This window comes from Astyanax mexicanus, chromosome 6 (assembly GCF_023375975.1).
Source record: "Astyanax mexicanus isolate ESR-SI-001 chromosome 6, AstMex3_surface, whole genome shotgun sequence".
Classification (NCBI taxonomy): domain Eukaryota; kingdom Metazoa; phylum Chordata; class Actinopteri; order Characiformes; family Acestrorhamphidae; genus Astyanax; species Astyanax mexicanus.
In genome coordinates this window covers 51,429,998-51,457,552 of record NC_064413.1, presented here as the reverse complement: position 1 = coordinate 51,457,552, position 27,555 = coordinate 51,429,998, and the positions used below count along the sequence as shown (strand labels likewise).

General features: G+C 37.8%; 1 protein-coding gene across 1 annotated transcript in view; it reads left to right on the top strand.

Annotated features, from left to right (window-relative positions):
- The window catches only part of myo3a (myosin IIIA), a 160,527-nt gene that overhangs the window by 11,407 nt on the left and 121,565 nt on the right, over positions 1-27,555 (top strand). The window contains exon 3 of the mRNA XM_049480248.1: positions 5,753-5,887. Coding sequence (XP_049336205.1) covers positions 5,753-5,887 — 135 coding nt within the window. The remainder of the gene's footprint in view (positions 1-5,752; positions 5,888-27,555) is intronic.

The following is a 27,555-nucleotide window of genomic DNA, read 5'->3' as shown; positions in this document are numbered from 1 at the left end:
TATAGTATTAAAATTAAACCCCTTAAAATCAAGAGGGCTTCGCGACCCATCGTGGATCTTTGGCGACCCATAGGTTGGGTCGCGACCCATAGGTTGGGAACCACTGTGGTAGAGGAGTGCTCTACCACTCTTTTAGCCAAAACAGCTGTGGTGAGAAATGGTAGGGATTGTTTTAGAGGTGGTGGGTCCAAAAAGGAGGTAGAAAACCAAAGAACAACCTGCACCCAATGTGGGGGTTTTGGCGGGAAAAAGAGAACAAAGGATGCCAGGAGGAGGCTAGCTTTCCCAGGGGCAGGGAAACATAGTTAAACAAAACAAAATGGCTCCTCCAACAAAAGGAAAACTGAAAAACTGAGATAGGGGAAAAAAATAAGGAGAAAAGGAAGGCACAGCCTATAAATTATTTATTTATTTATTTATTACTCTTTCTTTTACTCTCTCTTTTTTGAGAGGAAGGGAAAAGGAGGGAAAGAAAGAAATTATGTCTCAGGGACTCGAAAGTATAAGGAATAGTAGCCACTTGGCCACTCACACACACTCTCACACACACAAAGACACAGCAACTGCTGGTCTGTGTTCCTCACTCTTTTAAAACCAACCCACAGGTGTTCCTGATTAGGCCTGATTGCTACCTGATGCTACCTGATGCAGTAATCTGCATGAACAGATAAAATGACACCTGTTCTACAACAGTCTTTACAAACAGTTTACACAGTGTTAACTTCTCCATTTTTGCGTGCTCTGTGGGCGTGGATGCAGTGATGTCATTTGAAAATCCCCAAAAGTCTTCCGGAGTAGGATGCTCTCATGTATCCTCTGTTGGAAGCCTCTTCGAGGAGGATTTTAAGCGGCTTCTTTCGTCTCCTACGGTATTCAGACAGGCGGCAAGATGGCGTCACCAAATCGGTTTCTGGGTCATGGAGGAGAGGAGGAGGATTGGTAGGAAAAAGGAGACACTTTTGGGGTTTCTGGACGCAACTGGGGTTTCTGGGTGCAACATCCTGTCTTTAAATTGGTTTCAACATAAAAGTCCCAAAGTAGTAGTTTCTTGATTCCCAATTAACTAGACTGTACTATATTATTCCTGTAGATGGTACTTAAATAGCCTTAATTATACTTTACACAGCCAAAAAAACTTTTTTTACAGCATATTTTCCTTCTTTCTTTCCTTTACTCTCTCTGTTTCTCTCCCTTTTTCTTTTTTCCATATTTTTATAGTTGACCAGATATAACCCTATCACAGCACAGGGCCTAATCTGCTTAATCATGATGATGTGGCTCTGGGGGAAAGGTACCATTTGTATTCATTAAGTATAGTCTTACGCTCTCTCAGGGCCTCTGTCTAAGAGCACGAGTGCGTCCGTGTCCGATAGCTGCCATTGTGTTCTAAATTACTCATTCAGATTGAATAAAACTGGGCTAAATTACATGTACTGCAGTGTCCTGCGTCTCTGTGCTCTAGTTATGTGTAAGTGCTCATTTCCTCTGACTTACAAACAAATGCATTCACCAGTTATAAAACCACACAACTCATTTAAAGCCGGAGTGCACTCCCAAAAGTTTCCTGTCTGAAATAATTGGCTTGTTTACCGTATTTTTCTGACTATAAGGCGCATCGGATCATAACCCTGGTGAAATAAAATACTTAATTGTATTAAAACATATTGAGAAATGTAACAGATTTATGTAGTTACTTAAAATATATTAAAAGTACATTAGTATTATGCTTTCATCAAATATTAGAAAGTAAACTTTGATCATACTTCTTAAAAAGTACAATATAGTGTATTTGAAATAAATAGACTACTATAAAGTACACTTTTAGTTTAATGTAATTCAATATACTTCTAAAATACATATTTCCAAATATACTTTTGTTCATTTTTAGCAAAGTGTGTCAAAAACAACTGTTAGAGTAATTCACTTAAAGTACAATATATCATGTAATGTTTTAGAAAGTAAATTAAATTACTACATTGGTAAAATGTTTTAAAAATATATATTTAGGTATTACATTGATATAACAGTTTAAATGTATTTCAATGCTCTGTAATTATAATTAGGAAAATATAAACCTAAGTTTATTATAGGATACAGTGTTAAATAACATTTAATTAAAAAAAAAAATACATTTTTAACACGCAAACAATTGTAGTACAGTATATTCCAATATATTTTTTATACCCAACAAAGTATACTAGAAGTGTGCTACTTACAAAATACATGAACAAAAAGCATATTTGTGCTCTAATGTAAAGAGATCATATATATTTAAGATCAATTCTTAGTACATTTATAATATACCTGGAGTATAATAAATATTGATACAGTTGTAATACTCTTTAAATGTATTATAATTTTACTGTAAGCTTATTTAAAATATGGGGTTACATACATGAAGTAGTTAAAATGTTTAAATGTTACTTAAAGCTCACCTTCCGCGAAAATCCGATTTTTCTTGTTTTTTGTGGAATACAGTAGGTCTCTCCGAGTTGAATGTGTACACCTGCACATTAAACTGTTTTGCAGCCCCCATTGTCTGCAGGAGCTAAGCAAAGAAATCCCCCCTCCCCCCCTCCGAAAAACGGGTGAATTTTGAATTATCTTTCTGCCTACGTAGGCAGAAACTCCCAGACCAGCCCACCTTGGCTCGAGAAACTCCCAGAGGCGGAGCTGAAGCGACGCAACATCACCGCTCATCAGTTAGGAGGTGGGAGGCAGTGAGCGGCAGAGCGGTGGAGGGGCGTCGCAGTGCTCCTAGCCAATCAGAGGAGAGATATTTGCATGCTGTTTGCATGTATGAATATTCATGAGCAAAGCTGGAATCCGGTCATTTTGGACACACCCCTAAAACAGTCCATTAAAAAAGAGCTATACAGAGACACCTGAGCACTTTTTTTTTACAAAAACGGCTCACATGTCATTCATTCATACTAGAGACCACAACTAGACATTTTAAAATGAAAGAAAAAACGACGGAAGGTGAGCTTTAAGTATATTTAAATTAAGTGCACTTAGCACAATTTAAGTAAGACTTTTGTACTATTTTTATACTGTAATTAAAGTATAATAAGTACAAAAAAAGTTTTTCTATTTTATCACTCTTTAAATATACTGATTATTAATAATTTGGCTACAAGAACACTTTAGTGCACTATAGCATAATAATGCTTAGTATACTTTCATCTACTGTTTTACTGGGGAAAGCACATTAAGTCACTCTAGTAATGATGTCTACATCTAATGAGCAAGAGTGTCGCCATGTTTCCCTTCTAATGGGGAAGCTGGAGGATGCGTCTAAGTAAACAAAACTGTAATTCTTAAAGAAAAAACAGTTTATTTCAAAGTCAAACGAGCGCTGGATGTTAATCTACACAGATTTCTCTCCTGAAAACTGTTTATTTGTGTGAGTAAAGTGCTTCTGTTTATTTACAGTACTCTTAGCTTTTCTATATTTTGTCTAAGGTTGAGTTTTCAGTAAAATGTCTCCAGCACTAAGGCTGGGTGCAGCAGCATTAGCATTATCTGCTAAGCGCATTGCTAGAAGGACGTAAATGCCACCCAATAGCGCTAGACTGAAGAACCCTGAGTGTTCTGGTAACCCAGGGCACTATCAGATAGCGGTTATTTCCACATAGCTTGTTTTAACACGGCAAAACAGACTACAGTCCAATAAACTCACATCTAAATGGTGAAAGAGCTAGCGCAGTAGTTAGCCGCTAATGCTAATGCTGCTGCACCCAGCCTTAGTGCTGGAGAAACTTCACTGAAAACTCACCCTTATAACAAATATGTACTTCAGCAGAGTGGCTTAACTGCTTCTTAGAATTCAAGAAATTTACAAATATTGTTGGCATTGTCTTAATATAACACCAAACAGAATGAATTTTACATTACTTTTACAGATTTTTTTTTTTTACTTTGTGTTACTTTTATAGTTTTCATCCTAATGAATCAAAGGTATTGCACATTTAGTATCTAAGATTGATCTTCACTAGACTGACATTTTCCCTATTCATTGCTTTTATACTGTTTATATTGATATCAGAATTATATTGTATCAACTGGAATTAAGATATATAGATATATATATATATATATATACATATATTGTGATATAAATTCATTTTGACAGCCATGATGGTGCAACCTAGAGCTAACTTTGTATTTAGTGCCCCTCCCCGCATTTAAACCCCAGCTAGAGAACACTGAGACTGGAAAATGTCTCCACGTGATAAGGACCATTGTTTAGGCCGCTGAGTGTAAACACTCTTAATACTTAATGCTCATGCTCTTTGTCGCTGACCTGATTGGTTGATTGATTCAGGACTTGTATAAAGCCTGTTTCCAACTAATATATCAGTTGTCATGTAGACTAATTTTCACAGTCATTTTATTTCATGTAATTCCATATTAACATGTGTTAAACCAATTATCCTTAACATTAAAACCACTGAGAGGTGAATGATTGGGGGAATGTATGAATAGGTGGGATATGTTAGTTAGCATTCAGACACTCACCATCAGTGTGTAGTGTTTCCCCCCTGTGCTACCTATATATTATGATTTACTCCTGTATTCTTCTGTGTTGTAGGCTGTAAGAACAAGCATCATCTTTAGAACTGTGTTCTTAATACTGTTGACTTATTTGCTAATTTGTTTGAATGAATGATTTTGAGAAAAGTCTAGTAATGTAAGCTTGTTTTGTCTACTGCATCCTGTCAAGAGTCTATGTTAATTCAACTTTACTCACATGATGTCATTGTTGACGTCACTGTGCCCATTTTGCCCTCTGCCTACGAATTGTTGGATATAAAAACAACTACAATATTCATAAGTTGAGTGAAAACAATGTAGTGTAATCATTGCAATAAACTTAAACAAGTAAGATAGATCAGTTGTACTTTAGTTACTTTAACTTAAAAAGTTAGGTTTCAGGTTCACCCCATTTTTAGTGTCAAGTGTTTGTGGTTTGTCTGTTGAATTTAAAGATTAATATTTTTTCAATTCCATACAGTATAATAAATGACTAAAACATTGAGTAATTTGAGTACAGTATTTTTTGCAATACAAGGCCTAACATTTTTTTTTTCAAAAATCCTCAGCGCACCTTATAATTCGGTGAACCTTAAGTATATATTTTACCAGTCAGGTATTAAGGAGCAGTAAAGCCACTCCACTGAAGTACAGAGTTATACAGGAGTTTCCGTTTAGTTCTCCGGCACCGAGACTAGAGTAGTATTAGCATTAGCCGCTAACCGTGCTACGCGCTAGCTCTTTGGCCGTTCAGAGGTGAGTATTTTTGGCCTGTAGCCTGCTGCTAACCCTGGCTAGCACTGCTGGAGCAGCCTTAGCATTATCGTTAGCAGTTAACCGCTAATACTAATGCTCCATTTTTAGTGGAAATCTGGAAATCTAAGCTTACTGTAAATAAACAGAAGTGCTTAACTCACCTAAATAAACAGTTTTATAGAAGAGAAATCTGTGTAGAGTAACGTCTGCTGCACATTTGACTTTAAAAGAAAATGTTTTTTAAGAATTATAGTTTTGCTTACTTAACTTAGCTTAGCTTTACATGCCTTACCACCCAGTGGCAAGACCTGCTGAATTAGAAGGAAAACATGGCGACACCCCTGTTCCTTACTAGAGTCACATAAAGTGCCTTATAATCCAGTGCGCGTTATAGTGCAAAAAATACAGTTGTAGACTTAGGGTTTCCAGTGTGAGCTGTAATGTTGTGTGTTTGTTTCAGGACATCGACGAGGAGATTGAGGCAGAGTACAACATCCTGAAAGCGCTGTCAGACCATCCAAATGTGGTGAAATTCTTCGGCATGTTCTACAAGAAGGATCTGAAGAATGGAGATCAGCTGTGGCTGGTACTGGAGGTAAATAATGTCGCTTCTCTATCAGTGCTTTTAAACCAGTTAAACAATGGAATTCCTAATCTGGATCACAACTTAATATCTAATAGTTCTACAGCACTATAGGCTTTTTGTCAGTAAAAGTGTTATAAAACAGTGTTGCACAATTTATGGCTTTCCTTTCTTCCAATATATCTGATTAAACAGTTTATTAACTAGTTATTTTAGAGTGGTAATGGGGGTGGGTTGTGGGAGGTTGAATTAAATCAGGGAAATATGAACCAGGATTGAAAACACTGGTACAATATGGAGGTTGTTGGCATCTTTGAGCCCATAGAATAAGCACATATTGGGAAATAAGTTGGTATTATAAAGGCTAAATTATTATTTCTCATTTTCTGATTAAATATTTAATCTGAGCATTTGTTATAGTCAAAATAATGAGGTAAATCATGCTTTTTAACTAAAAAACTAATTGTATGAATTCAGGGCAATAAGGCTTGCCACAGACAGTACTGTATGAAAAGATCCCTCCCTCAAACAAAGTCTAAAATGGTGCTTCTTCAACAGATCTAGTGGGTGGGGCTCTGGTGGGGGTTGACAGGTGAGGGGTGGAGCCAGGCTGCTTTCATGCAGGTTTCTTATTTGCAACATAAGAATGAAGGAGCATCCAAACGGCTCATAGAAGCAAATGATTCCTGACACCAAACTCTTTCAGCTGATTTACAGAAAACTGATGGATGGATTTTTTATTTTTTGCGTGTAGAGTGTTTGTCCCCTTTAAGTAATAGCTGTGAGGTCCTAGATCAGTTTGAACTATATACTGACAGTATGATAACTTAAGCATTTGCAAAGTTGAAAGGACAGCAGGTTATTTTCTCCGCTGTGGTGAGAAAGTGTTGCCCTCAGTCCACCATTTTTCATATTCCACTGTTCCCACAGGCCTTTCTGTAAATGTCAGAGGCTGTGCAGTGAAACGGAGGGTGACTTTGTCTCCCAGCATGTTCTGCTGGAGTGGTGGCTGTGCTGCGACTGTGTGCCTGTGTCTTTTTGACCTCTGACTTTACCTGTGCATCTCTGTGTGCCTGTGCTATTAGTAGCCACCGGCAGCTCTGAAACACCCTGATATCATTATGGACCTGAAGCTTCTGAGATTGTTGCAATAGTTAAGGTTAGCTTCATCTGTTTAGCATACATATGTAAATATATACAGCTCTGGAAAAAAACAAGAGACCACTTAAAAATGAGTTTCTTTGATTTTACCAAATTGAAAACTTCTGGAATATAATCAAGAGGAAGATGGATGATGACAAGCCATCAAACCAAACTGAACTGCTTGATTTTTTGCACCAGGAGTAAAGCAGCATAAAGTTATCCAAAAGCAGTGTGTAAGACTGGTGGAGGAGAGCATGATGCCAAGATGCATAAAAAAATGTGATTAAAAACCAGGGTTATTCCACCAAATATTGATTTCTGAACTCTGAACTTGTTGTCTTTGCAATATTTGAGGTTTAAAAGCTCTGCATCTTTTTCTGTTATTTCAGCCATTTCTTATTTTTTGCAAATAAATGATCTAAATGACAATATTGTTATTTGGAATTTGGGAGAAATGTTGTCTGTAGTTTATAGAATAAAACAACAATGTTCATTTTACTCAAACATAAAACAAAATAGCAAAATCAGAGAAATTGATTCAGAAACTGAAGTGTTCTCTTAATTTTTTCCAGCACTGTATATATATCTTCAGCCTCTGGACTGCAATACACAGAATGCACCTTACACTGACATCACTCTATCACACAGTCACCTAACACTGTACATGGCACTTCCAAGTAGTCAATCACCTGAATATTGAATTCACCTGTTCGCCCCAGTATGTATACACCCTCATTCCACTCATGAATCACTTAGTATTGTCTGGTTTATCCACTTTACAAAGTGTCAATCCATTGCCAGTGTTTGCCTTTTGTTACGACCTTTTTTCCTGTTTCTTTGACTTGATTTTTGCCTGCCTTTCGCTATTATCTTCTTGTGTATGTGTTCTAAAATGTTACCCAATGTATGGTATGTTTGGTCTCTCTGGCTGCTGTTTACCAGGTCTGACCCTGCTCCTTTTGATTACATCTTGTATCATTATTTTATTTTCTGTTCTGTCTAGCCATGAGAGATACACATATGACACTGTGGATAGAGGAAGGATACTATTTTTATAATAATACCAACTTTACAAACATTTTGTCTTATTTCTCCTAATTTCTGGTCATTTCTTCTGCTGAGCTGATCCGTAGTGCTCACATGTTGTCAGGAAAAGCTCCCTGTCCGTCTGAATTAGCTTGTGCTCAGTGACTGTAGGACACCAGTCCAATCTCATTCTGCTTGAGGGGACTTTAAATGGATAGTCCACTTCATCCCAGCACCTAATCCCAATATGGCTTACTCCGAATGAAAGTGTAGACCAGTTAGTAAGTTTAATCTCCCAGCGTTATGCCTGCGAGTTCCTGCTAGCTCTTATTTATCCTGAATGTTAGCGTTTGTGGAGATTCTTCTGATTGGTCAGGTTCAGTGTGGGGTTTGACCGCAGTCCTGTCTGAAGGAGGCCAGAGGGAAGCTCCAGTTTAGCGAGGCTCATGCTGCTCTGTAACACCGCGGCTCTGAGGACGCCGGGCACGTTGGTGCCGGCCATCTGTCGGCTGGCGTGAGGAGGCTGCTTTAGGAAGGTTTCAGGTGCTTTACGGACGTCCCTCTCAGCCAGCTTTCACACTGCGTGCCGGTGCTGTCCGGGCTAAGCCTTTAGACTCGCTGATCTGATTTCTGCACACCAGGGAGGGATCTGACCGGCCAGAAGGTGTATATCTGATTAGCCAGTGGGAAAATCTTTATTTGTAGGACTTTGTGGGGTTGTAAAATGTGCTGCAGTGGGATGTGCTGTGTATGACTAGCCTAGCTTAGCATAGTTTCTATTATAGTTAGGTTTGGGTGGTATTAGTGTAACAGAGCATCTGTGATGTGTATGAATTTTTCTACCGTAACAGTACCAGTGTGGAGTTACATTTTACTGCAGATTTTGCTTTTTACAGTAATGATTCCCTAAATCTGGATGCAGAGATGCAGTAAAACCATACACACTGACCAGCTGTCCATCACATAAACGAAATGCATGTGGGAAGCGGAGTTATATTAGTGTGAGGAGTGGTACTGGTGCTGGTAGGCGCTGTCATCTGCTGGTGTTGATCCACTGTGTTTTATTATCAAGTCTAAAGTCAGTGCAGTTTTGTTTTCCCACAAAATCTTGCAGCACTTCATGCTTCCCTCTGCTACTGACAACTTTTAAAGAGGATATTATTTTCCAGCAGGATTTGGCACACTGCCCACACTGCCAAAAGTACCAATTAGACTTATATAATATTAAAATTTTCTGAGACACTGATTTTTGGGTTTTCATAGGCTGTAAGCCAAAATCATCAACAATAAAATAAATAAACGTGTAAAATAGATCACTCTGTGTGCAATACATCTACTGTATATAATATATGAGTTTCTGGAAAGGTTTAAAGCACATTGAAACACAGTCTATTGGTGTGGATAACTACCATAGCACTTGCTAGCTATAAACTCTTTCAACACTTTGTTCTAAAGCTAAGGCAGTGTTTGAAGAAGTAAAGCCACTCCACTGAAGTACAGATTTATAATCATTAGAATTAGCTGCTAACCACAGCGCTGGCTCTTTCCACGTGTAGACCTGTATTGACCTGTAGTCTGTGTGTGTACCATGTTAAAACAATCTGCGTGGGATGAACAGCTAGCTGATAGCACCGTGGATTACTGGAACTCTCAGGGTTCCTCAGTCTAACACTGTCAGGTGGCATTTACATCCTACTAGCATTGCGGTTAGCAGCTGGAGAAACTTCACTGAAAACTCACCCTTATACAAAATATTGGAAATCTAAGCTTACTGTAAATGAACTGAAGCACTTTACTCACCCAAATAAAGGGTTTTCAGAAGATAAATCTGTTTAGATTAACATCCAGCACTCGTTTGACTTGAAAAATTGTTTTTTTTTAATATTTATAGTTTTGTTACTTATGCGTTTTCCCCAGCTTCCCTATTAGTAGGGAAACATGGCGACACTCCTGTTTACTTCAATGTAGGCATCCTCACTAGTGTCGCAGAATGTGCCTTATGTATGAAAATATACCAGAAAATAAACATTTATTGATAGTGCGCCTTATAGTCTTAAATATACGGTATGTCTTCTATGGTATTGCTGTATGGCATAAACTTGAACTTTGAAGCCTCTTTATCTTTGAAAATGTATCATTGAATTCCAACATTTCTCTACTTCAACTTAAACCTTTACCTAAAACCTAGATTTAATACTTAATCCTGCTCTTAAATCTAATGTTAATACTGTTAATAAACATTTTGACCAGACTGCTGACCAGTTTGAGTATTAGGCCCAATCCCATTTCACCCCTTGGCCCTACCACTCACCCCTAGCCCTTCTTTTAGAGTGTACGCCTTCCCCTTGGAACAGAGTAATTACAAGAGGTGTAAGGGGTGAAAGAATTGGGACAACCCTTCAAGCACCCGAGCACTTCAGTAAAGTTCAGTAACCTAGCTGCTGCTGCTGATTAACTAGTTAACTTTAAGGCGTATTTTATTGTATGTCTTCATAAAGGGGTGGAGATGATGCAGAAATTAATTATTAATGTCCATTCCCTAAATGCTCTGCAATGGGGAGCTTAAATTAGCTTTGATCAGCTTTTATTTTATTTTATTTTATTTTACCATCCCGCCTTAAATGCTGCAGCCCCTGCCGTCTGTTGCACCATTTAAGGTGGAACGGGAAAGTTAGTTAGCTAGCTAGCTAAGACTAACTTACTACTAAGACTAACTACTAGTGATCTTTTTATGCTTGTTATGAAGAATTTAGCCATTAAACATTGAAACTGCACAAAAAAAAGATGTTGATATAGTGCTAATCATCACTTTTAACAAGCAAAATAACCCTTGATTTGAAGTGTGCATCTGAAAATTATCCGTTTGAAGAGCTAACAAGCCCTATCTATCCCATGCAAAACAGAGGGGTAGGGGTAAGTGGTAGGGACAAAGGAGTGAAATGGGACTGGGCCTTAAGTTATTAGTATTTATGCTTGTTATAAAGAATTTGGCCATAAAACATTGAAACTACACATAAAACATATGGTGATATAGTGCTAATCATCACTTTTAACAAGGAAAATACCCCTTTGTTTAAAGTGCCCTATCTATCCCTTTCTAGACACCCCTAACTCTTGGTGTGCACATGCAAAACAGAGGGGTAGGGGTAAGGGGTAGGGACAAAGGGGTGAAATGGGATTGGGCCTTAGAGTGTAAGCAACCGGGGATCCAAACATAAAGTTAAATTTGCTTTCTTCTAAACGTTTCTTTGCAGAAAGAGCTTTGCATATGTCTATGCAAACTCTTTAATGCAAAACCCACACTTAGAAAAGCAAATCCTGGGGGCTAATCCAGTACCTGGGCTTGCATCATCATCATCCTCATCAGCTTCTTCATCATCCTCCACACCGTGCCAGGTTATGAGCTGCAGTCAGGCACCATAGAGAGAGAGAGAGAGTGTGTGAGAGGTTTGAGTGTGTGAGGTTTGAGGGAGGGCTGGTTAAATTGCTTAAATTGAGTTTCTGAAGGTAGAACTCTGATGATTACGGAGGAGGAACCGTCGCTAAATTGCGTCCTCCGATTCTCGGGCCTCATCAGCCAATGTGGAGCTCATACAAACCACCGTCTTCTTTGTGCTCTGGGTTCTAATTATGGACGAGGACGAGGAGAGATGCTGGAGCTTTCATCTCCTTTCAGCCAGGCCTCGGCCTTTTAGCCCCCCGTCTACTCACCCTCACATTACAGCTTCAAAGACACGAGGCGTATGGGGGGTGGTCTTCATTCTGTTCATTCTGTTGGGTAAAAGAATGAAGTTGTCCTGTGGGTTTGATTGGGGCTGTATTGGTCAGTAACGACCCCAGCAAGAAAAATGGATGTACGATGGTTTAAGGTTGAGGGTTCATTATGTAGAAAAGCCCACCCACCCACTTACATCTCCAGCATCTCCAGCACTGTCTGGGTCTGGGTCTGTGTTTGTTTCTTGTTTCTTGTTATTCAGGAGTTTTATTAGTAGGATTTTACTGTAAGCACTAATGGCCTTTCCACTGAATAAACAATTAGACGTCTAAATGAAAATGGTGTGCATCAGATTGTGTGTTTGAAGTATCTTGATTAAAAGCTGTATACTGGTTTCCATCTCCATCATCATCAGACAGAGACCGTGAAATTAAATTAGTCTGCTTTTCAGATCATTTTGAAGCAATATCTAAGTTGTACTATGGTGTATTATATTTTACTTCACTTTTTTATGTTTATTCCTTCATATATTACAGACTAATGCAAAAGTTTTGCAACCATTTTTGTTGATATTCTAACTTTAAATTGTAAATATGTAAATATATCTATACTACCGGTCTTAATATTCAAATGTTTCGTTTTAGAAATTAAATTCTTCTAAAGCAGGCTAAGTGCTGCCACTATGATTGGGAGATCGCTGGTTTGAATCCCAGTCATGCAGCTTGCCATCAGCTGCTGGAGCCCTGAGAGAGCACAGTTGGCCTTGCTCTCTCTGGTTGTGTAGATGGTGCTCTTTCCCCTCATCGTCGATCGATGTTGATCAGCACCAGGCTGCGTCTGTGAGCTGATGTATCAGAACCGAGTCGCTGTGTTTTCCTCCAAGTGGAAAAGACACAGATAGACTGGGAACATCTGGTACAGGTAATGAGATGGCGGAGTGTTCTGTTCTTGTGGATTCAGGAAACGTCATCAGTCGCAGCCCAAGTACTGTTCCATGTAGAAGTTTGCAATTAGCCAAGTACACTACAAATACCCGCATGTGTTCTTGCTCCTCCCTCATTATCGAGGATGCATGGAAGGTGAATTGAGTGGACTTCTTATAGGCTGAAACCCCACAATTCACCTCACAGCAGTATTAGTTGAGAAGGAAGTACCTACCAATAAGTTGTACATTTTGAAAACAGTGCTGCTGTGTAATAAAATAAAGTTAGAAGTTATTTTTAGGCAAGAAAGTAATGATTTAGACTTCAGAAATGTGGTTTATTCGACTATGGCGACTATGTAAAACTGTGCTCCTATATTTTCGGAACATCGCTTTCCCCTCCCCTGAGAGGGTGACATCATCAAGTATGCAGCTGTTCCAATTACAGAATAAAAGTCCTGTATCCTTGGGAGTATGCACTTGGGAAAAAAAATTACCACTTAAGTCCATACTGGCCAAGTACAAGATTCCAAACTTGCGTACTCTGTATTTAGAAACTGCCTGTTTCTCTCTGTTACTGTCATGCCCTTGTCACGTGTGTGTAATTTGTAGCTCCACCCCCTCGTTACCTGTTTCCCCAGGTATGTGCTTCCTGTGTGTATATATAGTCCTCCTGTGTCAGTGTTTCGTGGTCGGTCTTTGCACCTTATAAATAAATAATTTCAAATAAATTACAAATAATTAGAAATAAAATAGTAAAAAAAAAAATTATAATAATAATAAAAAAATAATAAAAAATAAAAAAATAAAAGAAGTACCAATTTCAAATCAACATTTTATAAAATTCTAAAATACTTTGAAAAAAAAAACAAATTTGACACATAAACGAAAATAAAGGTATAAAATAAGTAAATAGAAAATAGTAAAATATATATTTTTTTAAATGATAAGAAGTGATTAAAATGAATAATAGAGCATCAGTCAGAGCATCAGCATGATTCTGAAACGGATATTTTTAGGTGAAATAGTTGTATATTTTGGATTATTTTGTTTAGTCATGGCCGTATTTCTCTCTCAGTGTAAATGTATCTTGTTTGTGGAATTTAAAACCGCAGCTTTCCGGCAGTCTGTTGTGTATAAATCAAAGCGTGGCCTTTGTTTTATAGCCCCCGTAGTCTACATTGATCTCTCGGCAGGTTGTTTGAAATGCAGCCCTTTCCTGGCCCGAGCTGAGGTGTCTAGCTTTTGCCATCATTAATTGACAATGAGGTCTAAAATGTCTTTGTTTGTCAGGCCTTTTTCATTAAACGCCTGAGAAAGCCGACACCCCGTCCTTTATTGCAGGGTGCATGATAAGGTTCCTCTCACAAAAGAGGAGCTTCTCCTTGAAGAACCTAGAGTGTGTATACACACATATATGTGGCATATTCCGCCGAATGGGTTCCATTTCTGTCCCCAGGAAATTACATGTATAAATGTGCATACAAAATACCTTTAAAATATGTATATTTTAAAGCTGATGTCTGTTTTGGGATTTAGGGTCCTCTCTGGTGAGAATGGGTAATTGCATCGAGCATGCGGAAGAATCATTTTAAACTGGGTGGGTGTGATGCGGTCTCCTTTCAGAGCGGATGAATCCAGATAGATTCCAGGTTATGTTCAGTCAGAGAGAGAGAGAGAGAGAGAGAGAGAGAGCTCAGTCAGAATCTTCACTCCTTCGTTTCTTTGGTTTTACTATGAGTGAATGAATTACGCTACTGAGCTCTGAGGTTCCTCTTCTGAAGTCTCCATTACTCCACCAGCTGCTCGCGTTTAGTAAAACTGATCCAGATCCTCTTTCATAGGCTGTACTTGTAACGCAAGTACGTAAAGACGTGTGACGTGGACAGAAGAAGAACTCCAACGAAAAGCAACCAGACACCCCAGTTTTTAGAATGAATATACTGTATTAGGCTTAGCAGGGATGGACGTTTCAGCACACTGATACCATTAAACACAATATTTTATCCATATTCTTCTCCACTCAGAAATGCTTCTGCTTCCAGTTTAGAAACACAATAACACTGACTGCCACTTTAAATACACAGAGGACATGCAAATAAATCAGAGAGAGGTAGGTTTTATAGTTAAGGATTATTTTACCACCGCACATCAGCATATCCACTGGTTTCTGACCACTGACAGTGATCGTGTGGTTAACCCCAGCTTTACATCCTTAACCCAGCAGCTTTATATCACCTGCTGGTCTGTGATTTACATGCAGGAGACCACAGACAGGTGAGAAAACAGCAGCCATTGGAATATTGCAAATGGACAAAAGTATTGGAACCACTGTTCATTCATTGTTCCTGTTAAATGAAAGAGTTAAAAAGAAATTTATCCTGCTTGGGTTGGAGAAAATGACTGAGTAGAGTAGCTGGATGCAATCATTAGAAAGGGTTCCCACAAACATTTGGACAAATAGTTTTTATCTTTGAATTCTCCCATGGAGACCATTTTCCCCCAGTCTCTTTCTTATTATTGAATCATTAACACTGACCTTAACTGAGGCGAGTGAGATCCTGCAGTTCTTCAAATGTTGTTCTGGGTTCTTTTGTGACCTCCTGGATGTGTTGTTCATGCCCTTTTGGAGTAATTTCCTTCTGGATAAATAAAGTATCCATCCATCCATCCATCCATCCATCCAATTTCAATGGCCGGTCACTCCTGGGAAGGTTCAACAGTGTTCCATGTTTTCTTCATTAGTGAATAATAGTGTAGCTCTCACTGTGGTTCTCTGGAGTCTAAGTGCTTTAGAAATGACTTTATAACCTTTTCCAGACTGATAGATGATCAATGATTATCGGTTCTTAATTTTTTTTTCAGATCAGGGTATAATAATATGTTGTTTTTTGAGATCTTTTATCTGCTTCATGTTGTCAGACAGGTTATATTTAAGTGATTTCTTGATTCTACAGGTCTGGCTGTCATCAGGCTCTTAAAGGGAATGGCAGGAGACACACTGATTTATTAAGGTTAATTTTTATGTTACACCCAAAACACACCCATGATTAATTAAGAAAATGAATACATGCCTGTTGTGTGTTTTGAGTCAAGTAATGTGAAGGTCGTTATGATAGCAAAGACACACTGCCACACCCTAAATCAAGCTGCACACCGCACAGTTTGCAGCTCACCCAATGTAGTGGGATTGACCTAGCTTTTTTTTTTTAAATGTGTTTAATCACAGTTCATTTAGTTAAATATTTTCTTTTTTATGGCCCTGTATATGTAAAAAATGCCGTATGTGCTCTTTTATAATTTTGAAGCATTCAGTATTAAGCTAATTGTCATGGTCAGAACAGAATAGCAGACAAGCGCAGATACTGATAAAAACAATATACGTTTATTATAAGAATAAACAGATGTAATCAGGGTCGATACAGAAACAAGGGTGATCACCAGTAGACAGAGCAATGAAGACAAAACCATACCATAAACGAGAGACAGTCCAGAGTTCATACACGAGATATCCAGTATCAGAGATAATCCAAGAGGCGGTGGTGAAAGTACAGTCCAGGTCATACACAAACAATCCAAGATCAAAGGCAGAGGCAAAAATCGGCGTCGAGGAAACAAAAGCAAGGTCATACACAAAGTAAACTGAGACAAGAGATATAGAACGCTTTGTACGAGGATAACCTACAATACGCGGCGATGAAGTCTGTTTGGCGTGCACCTTTATAGTGCCAGAAATCAGTATTCGGGACTTCCTGGAGGAAGCAGATGTGGTGTCACGTGATCAGGTGAGTGCGTGATGTCAGCGGGTGGTGCATTCTGGGTAGTGTAGTTGTTAACCTGAGAACCTCCGTTAGAGCTGGGTGTGGAAGGGACAGAGGAGCTAACAGCACCAGACGTGACACTAATTATAATAATATAAAGAGAAAAGCATTCAGTTAACAGTTTTAAAGGACACTATACACTGTAAGTTAGTACAACTTTATGGCTCATTTGTTCTCTGCACTTACACAATTAAGTTGACCTAACAAGTCTTAAATGTTAGCTAAACTTTGTTCTTTATCATTATCTAATATTTTAAGTTGTCTGAACTTAATATATTTAGTAAAGAGTAGCATACATTTAATACATTTAGTAGTCTAGCATACATTAATTAAAATATATTTAATAAATGTATGCTAGACTTGCCAATTAAAAAAATGTGTTAAAATTAGTTGCTAAAATATTTTTAGTTAGATTAACAAACTCAGAAACAGAAAAACACTACTAAACTGAACAACAAAAATCGAGAAAAAAATATTTATTGGCTCAACTTAACTCTCTTTTAAGTCATCCTTTTGCTTTGACTCACTTAAGTTGTAAATATAAAACATTTCAAGTTTATTCAACTAAACTGAGTTTTGTTCACACAACAATAGTTTAATTAGCTCAATAGTTTTTTGTCAAGTATTGCGGGATTAAATAATTTAGTTTGCATATTTTTATAGAACTGCTAACACTGACAGTATAAAACTGGAGCAGCATAAGAGTGAAGTCTGTAAAGAGTGCAGCTCCAAGCCAACATACTGTAAGCACTAGGAACACAGAATAAAGGTAACTTGCTCTTACAGCCTAGAACACTGAGACCTGGCAACTAATCAACACATATATTATAACACTGCACGCCCAGGATAAGGTAGCTTTGGCAACAGACAACACAAAGATGGTAAGTAAGGGAGAGGCCACACCCATTATGCAAATATATGGTGCCAGGAGCCTATGGGAAAGCTGTATGAACCCTACTGTGGAACGTGCACTGACATGTTTAGTAATTAAATGTTGGTTGAAATCACATTTTTTAATTTTTAGATTTTCAGCTTGGAGTTCTTTGAACTCATTTTATTGAGTTGTACTGGCCGGTAAATTCCCTCAATTTGATAATATTATTTCTCCTGACTAAAACACAAAAATCACTTTTTAGAGTGTACTGCATAATTTTACCTAATTTGTCAAATCTAAAACCTAAAATCAAATCAAAATGATTATCACACCGTTTCTCAGTGTAATCAGTGTGAACAGGTTAAAACTGTATTTTTTGCTGATGGCTGGTATAAATAGATGAGGGTGAGGGCAGTGCAGAGGGCAGACTGGCAGCAGGTGCAGATAGATGATGGCAGAATGTGCAGAATTAGCCCTGAGTCTCTGTTTCAGCTGCATGTGAGGAATTATGTTGAAGGCCTGTCTGAAGATGACGTTAATAACGTGTCTTCAGCTCCTGGAGTTAATCTGGAGTGATAAGCGTGAGGGAAAAATAAGCCAGAGCAGGAATTAGAGGAGCGTTCTGTTTATAACGCTCAGGACGGAGAACCGTTACACATGTGACTAAATTCTCCTGTCAGAGCTTCTGTAGGAGCTTTCACTGAACATCAGCCCAGCTTTCCTGAAGAGTCCCTTCACTTTCTGACTCAGAACTCTGATTTTTTTCAGCATTACTGCAGAACCTTTACCAGTAAAGACTAGGGGTGGATTCACTCGAGGTTCGTGCTATATTGTGTAATAATGGCACTGCTGTGCTGCGGTCATAGTGCCGTAGATCAGCACAGCAGCGCCAATATTACAAGTTATAGCGTGACCCTTGAGTGTATTATTGCTTAATTATACCACAGTTCCATTATCGCTGTTTATTGAAAGATTTTGAGTTAAATATGATGAGAAAATAGGATCTATTTGGTTATAAAACTCTGCGAGTTCCATAGCTGCTCTGTTTGTAGCTGTGCTGTTTGGTTTGTAAGCGCTGCATTGTTGCTAGGTTACCTGTATGTTGCGGACTACATGGAGAGCTTCGGTTACAGTGCATTACCGGCTGATAACGTCACTCGTAAAACGCCTCTTAGCCAATAACATTGGAGGGTCGGAACTAACTGTGGTAAAATCCCAAATAATCATGGATTATTTAGAATGCCTATGTTTCAATACAAACACCCGTTTCTGACATTACTTATTGATATATTGGACCCTATTTTACACCCTGTGCATGGCACACCATGATGCTCATTGCTATCTTACACCCCGCCAACAGTCTATTTTCACTCCCTCTGCCCACATTGTTTAAATAGCAACAGTGCTGTAAATAAATCTACACTGATGAGTGTGGTGGTCTGGAAATGAGGTGTGTTCAGGTAAATTTCTGACTTATTCTGCTATCTCGACAGTGGAAAACACAGGTGCTTCACTCACTGAATACAACCTAGACAATGACCTCAACAGTCAGACACTCATTGCTATTTTGGCAGTGAATTGTCAACACAGTTGCTTGCCCAACGCACATATACCCACGCCTTTTATAGACAAATTAACACAAGCAGCAGTGCACAAACCCATAGTGCATACCTGTTGGGAGCTATACAAACATGTACATCAACAATAAAACAGAATGAATAAGTAGCTTAGTTTTCTGCGCTGTTAAAATAGCAATCTGCCAAAGTCAGAGCACACCTGGTTCTTAAAGGTAATGGCAAGTGACATGCTGAAGAAAATTAGTACATGGCTTTTGCGTGTCTTGAGCCACACAAAGTGTACTTTTCCTGTCATTACGATAGCAAAGACACTCTGCCACGCCCTAAATCAAGCTGCCCAGTGCGCCACTGTGCACCTTGTCCCACCCCTACTAATGGCTGTGTGAAAAGTTTACACAGCTGAATAGTGAGTCTTGTGTCTTGTGCAGAACTTTCTTAGAGCTTCTTTGACTGTTAAAACGTTGTAAGTCATTAATGCAAATGTCACAAGAGGTGCAAATGATGCTCTGCATACACTGTAAAAAACAGTTTCACCACTCCGACCAGTAACTGTAGAAAGCAATGAGAGTGTAGCATCTCACAAAAAAGTGAAGCCACCACTGGTCTAGGGACTCTTCTGATTGGTTGCAGTGTGATGATTAAAGTAGCTTTGACCATCCCTATAGGTTTTAATGACAAATTAGCCCCTGGGCTAGGGTGTAGTAGCTTTGGTTAGTTTCAGTGGTAAAAGGGCTGAGATCCAGTACACTAATTTAAAGGAAATGTAATGGTTAGGTAATAAAAGACCATGTTTATAACACTTTTTTAAAAACGTCACTTTTACTCTTAGGACATTTTACTTCTAACTTGGTATCTAAAAGTGGAAAAATCCACTTTTCTTCTGGCTCTCATTTATTTAAAGTGTTTTTTCTCACTCTTTACATTACATTACATTACATTACATTTGGCAGACGCTTTTGTCCAAAGCGACTTACAATAGTCAAGTACAATGTAAAATAAGTTTAAAGGTAAAACATCTTTGGATAGGGATAAAAGGAGGTCAAAGGGAAATAATAGGATAGAGGAGTGAAGGAGAGGAAGAAGGAAATGAGGTTAGAAGTAGTTAGTGTGTTAGAGGTGTTAAGAGAGTAAGTGCTCTTTGAAGAGCTCTGTCTTCAGGAGTTTATTAAAGATAGTGAGAGATTCTCCTGATCTGGTAGTAGAAGGTAGTTAGTTAGAGGTGTTAGGAGAGTAAGCGCTCTTTGAAGAGCTCTGTCTTCAGGAGTTTATTAAAGATAGTGAGAGATTCTCCTGATCTGGTAGTAGAAGGTAGTTAGTTAGAGGTGTTAGGAGAGTAAGTGCTCTTTGAAGAGCTCTGTCTTCAGGAGTTTCTTAAAGATAGCGAGAGATTCTCCTGATCTGGTAGTGGAAGGTAGTTTGTTCCACCATTGGGGAACTCTGTATGAGAACAGTCTGGATTGCTTTGTGTGAGTGTTTGGCAAAGCGAGGCGACGTTCATTGGAGGAGCGCAGCGGCCGGGAGGTAGCGTAAGCCTTCAGGAGCGAGTGCAGGTAGGAAGGAGCTGTTCTGACATCACCTTGTAGGCGATTGTAAGAGTTTTGAATTTGATGCGAGCATCAACTGGTAGCCAATGGAGCTCAATGAGCAGCGGGGTGACATGTGCCCGTTTTGGCTGGTTGAAGACCAGACGTGCTGCTGCGTTCTGGATCATCTGGAGTTAAAACTCTAGTAGTTAAAACATATTAGATTATTTGCTTGAATGCAAGTAATTAATTTATACCTGCAGTTTGAACCTGTTTTACATTGATACAGTACAGAGAGTCAGCTGGACATGAATTTGTAATTATTAATTTAATTAACTCTTATTCTTAGATTAAGAAACACTTGTGAATGCGCATTCTTTAAAACGTTTCTTATCACACGGTGGCACTAATGAACCTGATCACTAATTTCCACCAGTGTTCATGTGTTTTTATGTGTTTTTATATATAAAAGAAACTTGTGTTCCCACCTTATTTTTTTATGATACTAGGTCACTAACCTGTGGGCTCTTAACATTTGTTCCACCCTGTTCCTCCACTGTGTGTATGGAGATATAGTATATTTGTCTTATTTTTCTATTGCCAGCTCCTGGATTTGTCTCTCTTTATTGGTATTAAAGCAATTTGGAAATTCAGTGCTAAACACAATAAATGTGTTCTAAAGCTATGTGCAGTTTTCATTAGTCATGTTAAGCAATTTGCTATCATTTTTCTATAGTAGTAATTTGCTATATTTTTTATAGTATAATTAGCTATTTTTAATGACAAATATTTAGTGTGATCGATTTCTTAATTTTTTTTTACGTTTAGCCAATGTTTTATTTTTAACAGTGTATAAATACCCCTCAGTTTGCTCTTAACTTTGCTGAGTATTGAATGTAGGTTCTCTAGCTCTTCTATGACACGTTTCTCTTTGTTTATTGGCTTGTTTATTGCTTGTTTTCTGTTGTATTTTTTAAAACTCTTTTGCCTCTTCCTCTTCTGCTGGATTACCCGTGTACTGCCATCTTGTTGTTGACCCTGTCTGTCCCTGACTTCTCTTATTAGGGGTGTGCCATATCGTATCGTACGCAATAATATTGACAACATTTTTGAATATGGTGAACGATATTGTACCCTGAAATATGGTGCCATATCACCTATCCCTAATTATCACATCAGGGTACTACTTTTTTACTGTTTTTAGCAAAAGAAAAATTCACACTGCTCTCATTTCCCATTATATATCTACTAGAGACAGATTATATCTGTCCAGTATCATTTATTTTACTTTAATCCAAGATATATGGAGATATTTGGAGTGCATTATTAATATTATTAGTATCATGACATTCTGGATCATTTACTTCTGTTAGATATCTGATAAAATTCTTGTATTTTTTTAATATCTCAGTTAGGGATGTGCCATATCATATCATATGCCATAATACATTTTTTTATTTTATTGCAGTCATGTTTTCTTGAAATATTTTTTTTAATGCAGTGTTTTGTCAGATCAGCAAGAGTATTGTTATCGCAAAAATACCATGAAATATTGTGATATTATTTTTGACCCATATATGTCTGTCCCCTTTGTTAATAAACTGTTGAAACTGTTTAACTCATATCAGCGTGTGTCTCTCCTGGTCCTGGTCTGCGTGACACTACCAAATCTTTCATTTTGCAGTAAGAAGGTGTGTTCAGTGTTATCACACTCTCAGCTCTCAGGTCTCAGCAGGAAAATGAGGTCAGAAAAACCAGTAACAGTGAAAAATCCCCATTAACCCACAGTAAGAACCACTGCTTTCTTCTCCAGCCCAGTTTCATTTGTAGGTCGTGGATAAGTTTAATACTGTATAAGACTCTTATTCTCTCAAGTCCCTGTGTACCACCTTTTAATCTCACATAATCACCCGCTACCTGAAGAGTTTCTGATTTGTTTTCTTGCTCACAGTGAGAGTAGTCTGAAGCAAGGGTCAGGTGTTTGTTATACTGTATTCTGTACATGTACACTGTGAACCATAATATGTTAGGCTTTTTTTAAACATTTAAGGTAATTTGTTGCCTCTAATGAATGAAATATGTTTTTTTTAGTCATTTATTATACTGTATAGAGTTGAACAAACGTTGCACTTTAAGTTCAATAGACAAACGGCAAGTACTTGACACTCAAAATGTGGTGAACGTGAAACTTAACTTTTTAAGTTAAAGTAACTACTCTATCTTATTCGTTTAAGTTAATTTATGGCAATGATTACATTAAGTTATTTTCACTTAACATGAACAGGCTTGTCTCAGCAGAATGAGCCAAATAGTTGCCCTTTGTATTCCTTTTATTTCTGTAAATTAATAGTTTATTAATAGCTTAATACGAGTTAATCTACAGTTACAGTAGATACAGAAACCATCAGTGTAACCTGTTGTCATGGTTTTTTGCTGGTAGCTGGTTTCAGATGGTTCTTTTTGATGGTGAACAATGTTAAAATCTCATCATCCAGATTGAAAACATTGGGACTTAGTCACCGCGACCTGGTAGTGGGGTTTTAAAGCATTTTGGAGGCCCCAAACATTTAAAAATAGCCTCTTTACTCATGTTTTATCTCACTGTATAAACAATCCCTATCCAGATAAATCTCTCCATGCAGATAAAGTGAATCTGATTGTGATTGGATGTAGAGAAATATAAACATAAAGCATTCTGACTCCCTATTGGTTTATACTGTTATCCATCACACCTGCACATGTAACAACCCCCCCCCCACGTATGTAGTCTAGTATGAAAATGATCCGTGAAGAGACTCAAGAGAACTCCAGACAAACTCCAGTCCAACTAAACTTTACCTTTAATATATTTACATTCTACTAAAATACATTCATTTACAATCAGCATATATGCAGCTGAAACAGAGAGGAGCCTAATGCATCGCAAATTATTTAATATTTTAACATTATAGTCATTATGGGTTTTAGAAAGATGTGTTTTGGGAAGGAGGGATAGTGCACTATAGGACTCTGTGGGCCTATGCTTTTTCCTTAATGGATTTATTTTTCCCCTTAAAAATTACTTTTACTTTTATACTTTAACTAGTTTAGAAACCAGTACTTTTACACAACTTTTACTTAAAGAGTCGATACTTCAACTTGTACAGAAGTATTTTAAATTTTAATATCTACCGCTCTGAAAACGGCTGCCCTATTTATAGGTTTATGTTTGAGTAAAATGAAGATTGATGTTTTATTCTATAAACTACAGACAACATTTCTCCCAAATTACAAATAAAAATATTATCATTTAGAGCATTTATTTGCAGAAAATTGGAAATGGCTGAAATAATAAAAAAAAAGATGCAGAGCTTTCAAACCTCTAATAATGCAAAGAAAACTAGAAAGTTCATATTCATGAAGTTCAGAAATCAATATTTGGTGGAATAACCCTGTTTTTTTAATCACAGTTTTCATGCATCTTGGCATCATGTTCTCCTCCACCAGTCTTACACACTGCTTTTGGATAACTTTATGCTGCTTCACTCCTGGTGCACAAATTCAAGCAGTTCAGTTTGGTTTGATGGCTTGTGATCATCCATCTTCCTCTTGATTAAATTCCAGAGGTTTATAATGACACTCATCATTTTTAAGTGCTCTCTTATTGGTCGTTAAGCTTGGTTTTGTAAATCATGCTTCTTGACCAGATAACCCATCAAACCCCAACAAAATCACATCCTATATGGTTGTATAGCAAAGTTTGGCCCATGACCTTCTTTCTGAAACTATTTCTGCAAGGTTGTCTGGCTTCAACACATATTTAATGGTAAATCTCGCAAACAGCAGACCGTCAATGACTATTGATGTCTCTCTCCATCCAACCCAGGCTCTCGATTATAGATTTTACTGTTACAGTGAAAAAAAACATGATTTTGGCTCTCATTCTGCAAATCGACGGCTATAAAAGGCCGCTAGGTATCAGATGATGCGTCCAATAACCGATTCTGGTTCCTACAGTCCCACTGCAGCTGTTGCAGCTGTGGAAGACCCATGAATATAGGAGGTAGAAAATAAACAGCCCACCCGGACTGTTATTATAGACTTTTTTTCATCGTACGGCAGATCGATAGATAGCTCGGCTTGTGGCTCAGAGACGTGTACTGTAAGCTCCCCCCAGCCCCCCCTGCTGTTAGCTCAATTAACTTCAGTAAATGGCAGCCAAACGGGAAGGTGTGCTACAATGGCACAGCGCCCTGCGGGCATGATGGAAAAAAACGAGAGCACACAATGGCCCCTGCGTCTCTGGGAATACATCAAACACACACACCCACACACACATATACACACACTGACTGTACAGTTTTTCTACTGTTAGCATTTTAACCTTTCCTCTTCAACTCAATGACAAATGTCACTCTCTTCAGATTCCTGAAAAGCCAGTTCTGCACACCTGTTTTAATGGGTCAGTGTCGAGAGGTTGACCCTCGAGGACGTTTTTTGGTGTGTTGTGTGTGTTTGGATGTGATTTTCCCAATGATCTTAACCAACATGACCCAATCAACTAAAGTTCAGCAGAGAGGTTTTAAAACATAATTTTTTGCCATTTAAGTTCTGCAGGTCCAGGGTTTCTCAATGTAGTCAATGACTGCACTGTAAAAAATGTGCTGTGAAATTTACAGTAAGTAACTGTCAGTAATTAACAAGTAATTTACTGTGGACCAAAAGCAAATCACAGTAACTAACTGGCAAAAACTTAACAGTAAGTTACTGTAAAAACAAAAATCCCTGTAAAAAAAAAAACTGACAGCAGCTGAATAGTAAATTAGTAAATTAGTAAATTAGCTGAATAGTAATTTATTGCATATTGTAATTTTGCAGTCAGTATTAAATCACTTTTAAACATTAGCATTTCTTTAATGCCATGTATTGCATGACATTTTTTATTGTTCAACAAAATCTGCAGAGACACAGCAAACAATAATCTTTAACTATTTTTCCCTCAGTATGTAAAGAACAACAGGTTAAACTAATTGTTTTTCCAGTCAAACTCTGCAGTACTTATGAAAGAAATAATGCATGGGTTCATATCTGATGTTTTCCGCTTTACAGTTCTTCCAGTTTTCTGGCTTTTCTTGAACTTCTTACTGCCTTTGCTGGAGTCAGGATTCATTCTGACAAGGAACCAAACAGAAATGAAAATGAAAGTTAATTTACACAATCAACAAACGGGTTTGTTAAGCAAATCATGTTAATAAGAGGCTCTCGGGGCAAGTCAAAGTTTTTATAGAAAAAAAAACTCTTAATTAAAAAAATATAGAACAAACACAGAACATTTAAGAGCAAGTTTAAAAGTTAAACAGGCCAGGCTCACAAACGTTTAAATCTAATTAGAATTTAGCTTAGCTTAGTTTTATTTTTTTGCAACTTGCTTTTTCATCTAGCACTTTTCTTCTGATTTCATTACTTTCACTACTGTGACATAAAAAATATTATTAGATTTAGATTTTAGTTAGTCAAGAGACAGCATTGTGCTGTGTGATACTTACATGGAATGGTGGATTTAGTGCTGCTCCACTTCTCAAACTTCTTCTTCAGGTTGTAGGTCGGTTGAATCCAAAATGAATCCAAATGACTGCTGCCCGTATTTGATTGTCCATTAGTGAATTATTACAGTGTATTATTGTGATTTTCTACAGTAGTGGGATTACTACTGTGATTTTCTACAATTGTGGCATTATTACTGTGATTTTATCATTTTCAAATTAATTACTGTGGTTTCGTCTGCATTCAGAGTGTAATACTGTAAAAGTATTTACAGTAGTTAATTGTGCAGGAACACATGTGTTGATCTAAAGTCTAAAGTCAGTGCAGTTTTGTTTTCCCACTAAATCTTACAGCACTTCATGCTTCCCTCTGCTACTGACAACTTTTATGGAGATGCAGATTTCATTTTCCAGCAGGACTTGGCACACTGCCCACACTGCCAAAAGTACCCATTTAGTTGGGTATTACATCTGTATAATAAATGAGTTTCACATTTAGAACTGAATTACTGAAATAAAGTTATTTTTTTTAATGATATTCAATTTTTTTTAGATGTACTAGTGTGCCATGATGCAATGTGATTGGGTTGTGTTGTGTCATGACATTCTCAGAGCATGATCATGAACAAAGATGGCTTATTGTTTAGTCAATACTTTTAGCACAGAATAGCAGCACTCAGTATTAAATACAGAATGTTATCAATATTTCCCAGCGCTGGTTGGTTATTATGTGTGTCTACTGCACACTGTGTCCCTTTCCTTTTTGTCTTTATAGTCGTATTTTAAGCTGTGAAATCCTAAAAAGCAGAAACCAGTGAGAGACAGTGAATTAAACCCCACATCAGGCCTTTATGCCTCTTGCGACAGATATCAAGCCCAGCCTCTTCTTCCTTGAGGTCGATTTTAGACAGTCCCAAATAAGAGGGTGCCGTTGTTGCCGTGGCAACACACAGGACAATTTAGCGTAATTTCGAGAGCGCTTGCTACGGACAAAAGAGCCGTTCCTCACCTTAGCTTTCCACCGACTGCAGCCAAACAACAACGGCAGCAGCGGCAGCAGTAGCGTAATCAGAGCGCCGAGTTCAATTAGCTCGCTATTGTTCTTCCACTGCAGCCCATTGGAGGAGAACACTCACAGCCTGCTTTCTACCTAATGTGTCTAATGATAGACTGAAAGGCCAGGGAATGAATTAGCTCTGCGCTGCCTTTAGCACAGATTACTTCAAAAAGGCAAATCCTGATGCTTTAAAATCCTTAACCCTTTAGCATCCTCAACAAATAAACAATTCCTATCATTCAATCCTGTTTTTCCAATGCATTTATCATGTATATGGCATGCATAATGCATTATAATGACTTTTATAAGCATGTGTAGTAACTCATAAGTAATTATAGCATCATATATTACACAATATAAAGTTCAAGCATGTGAAATTAGTAACACTTTCGGTAACACTTTCTATGAATGTCATCTTTATTAGATGCTATAACCACATTCATAACATATTATGATGCATTCATAAGGCATTATAAACATGGCTATAAATGTTTATAAAA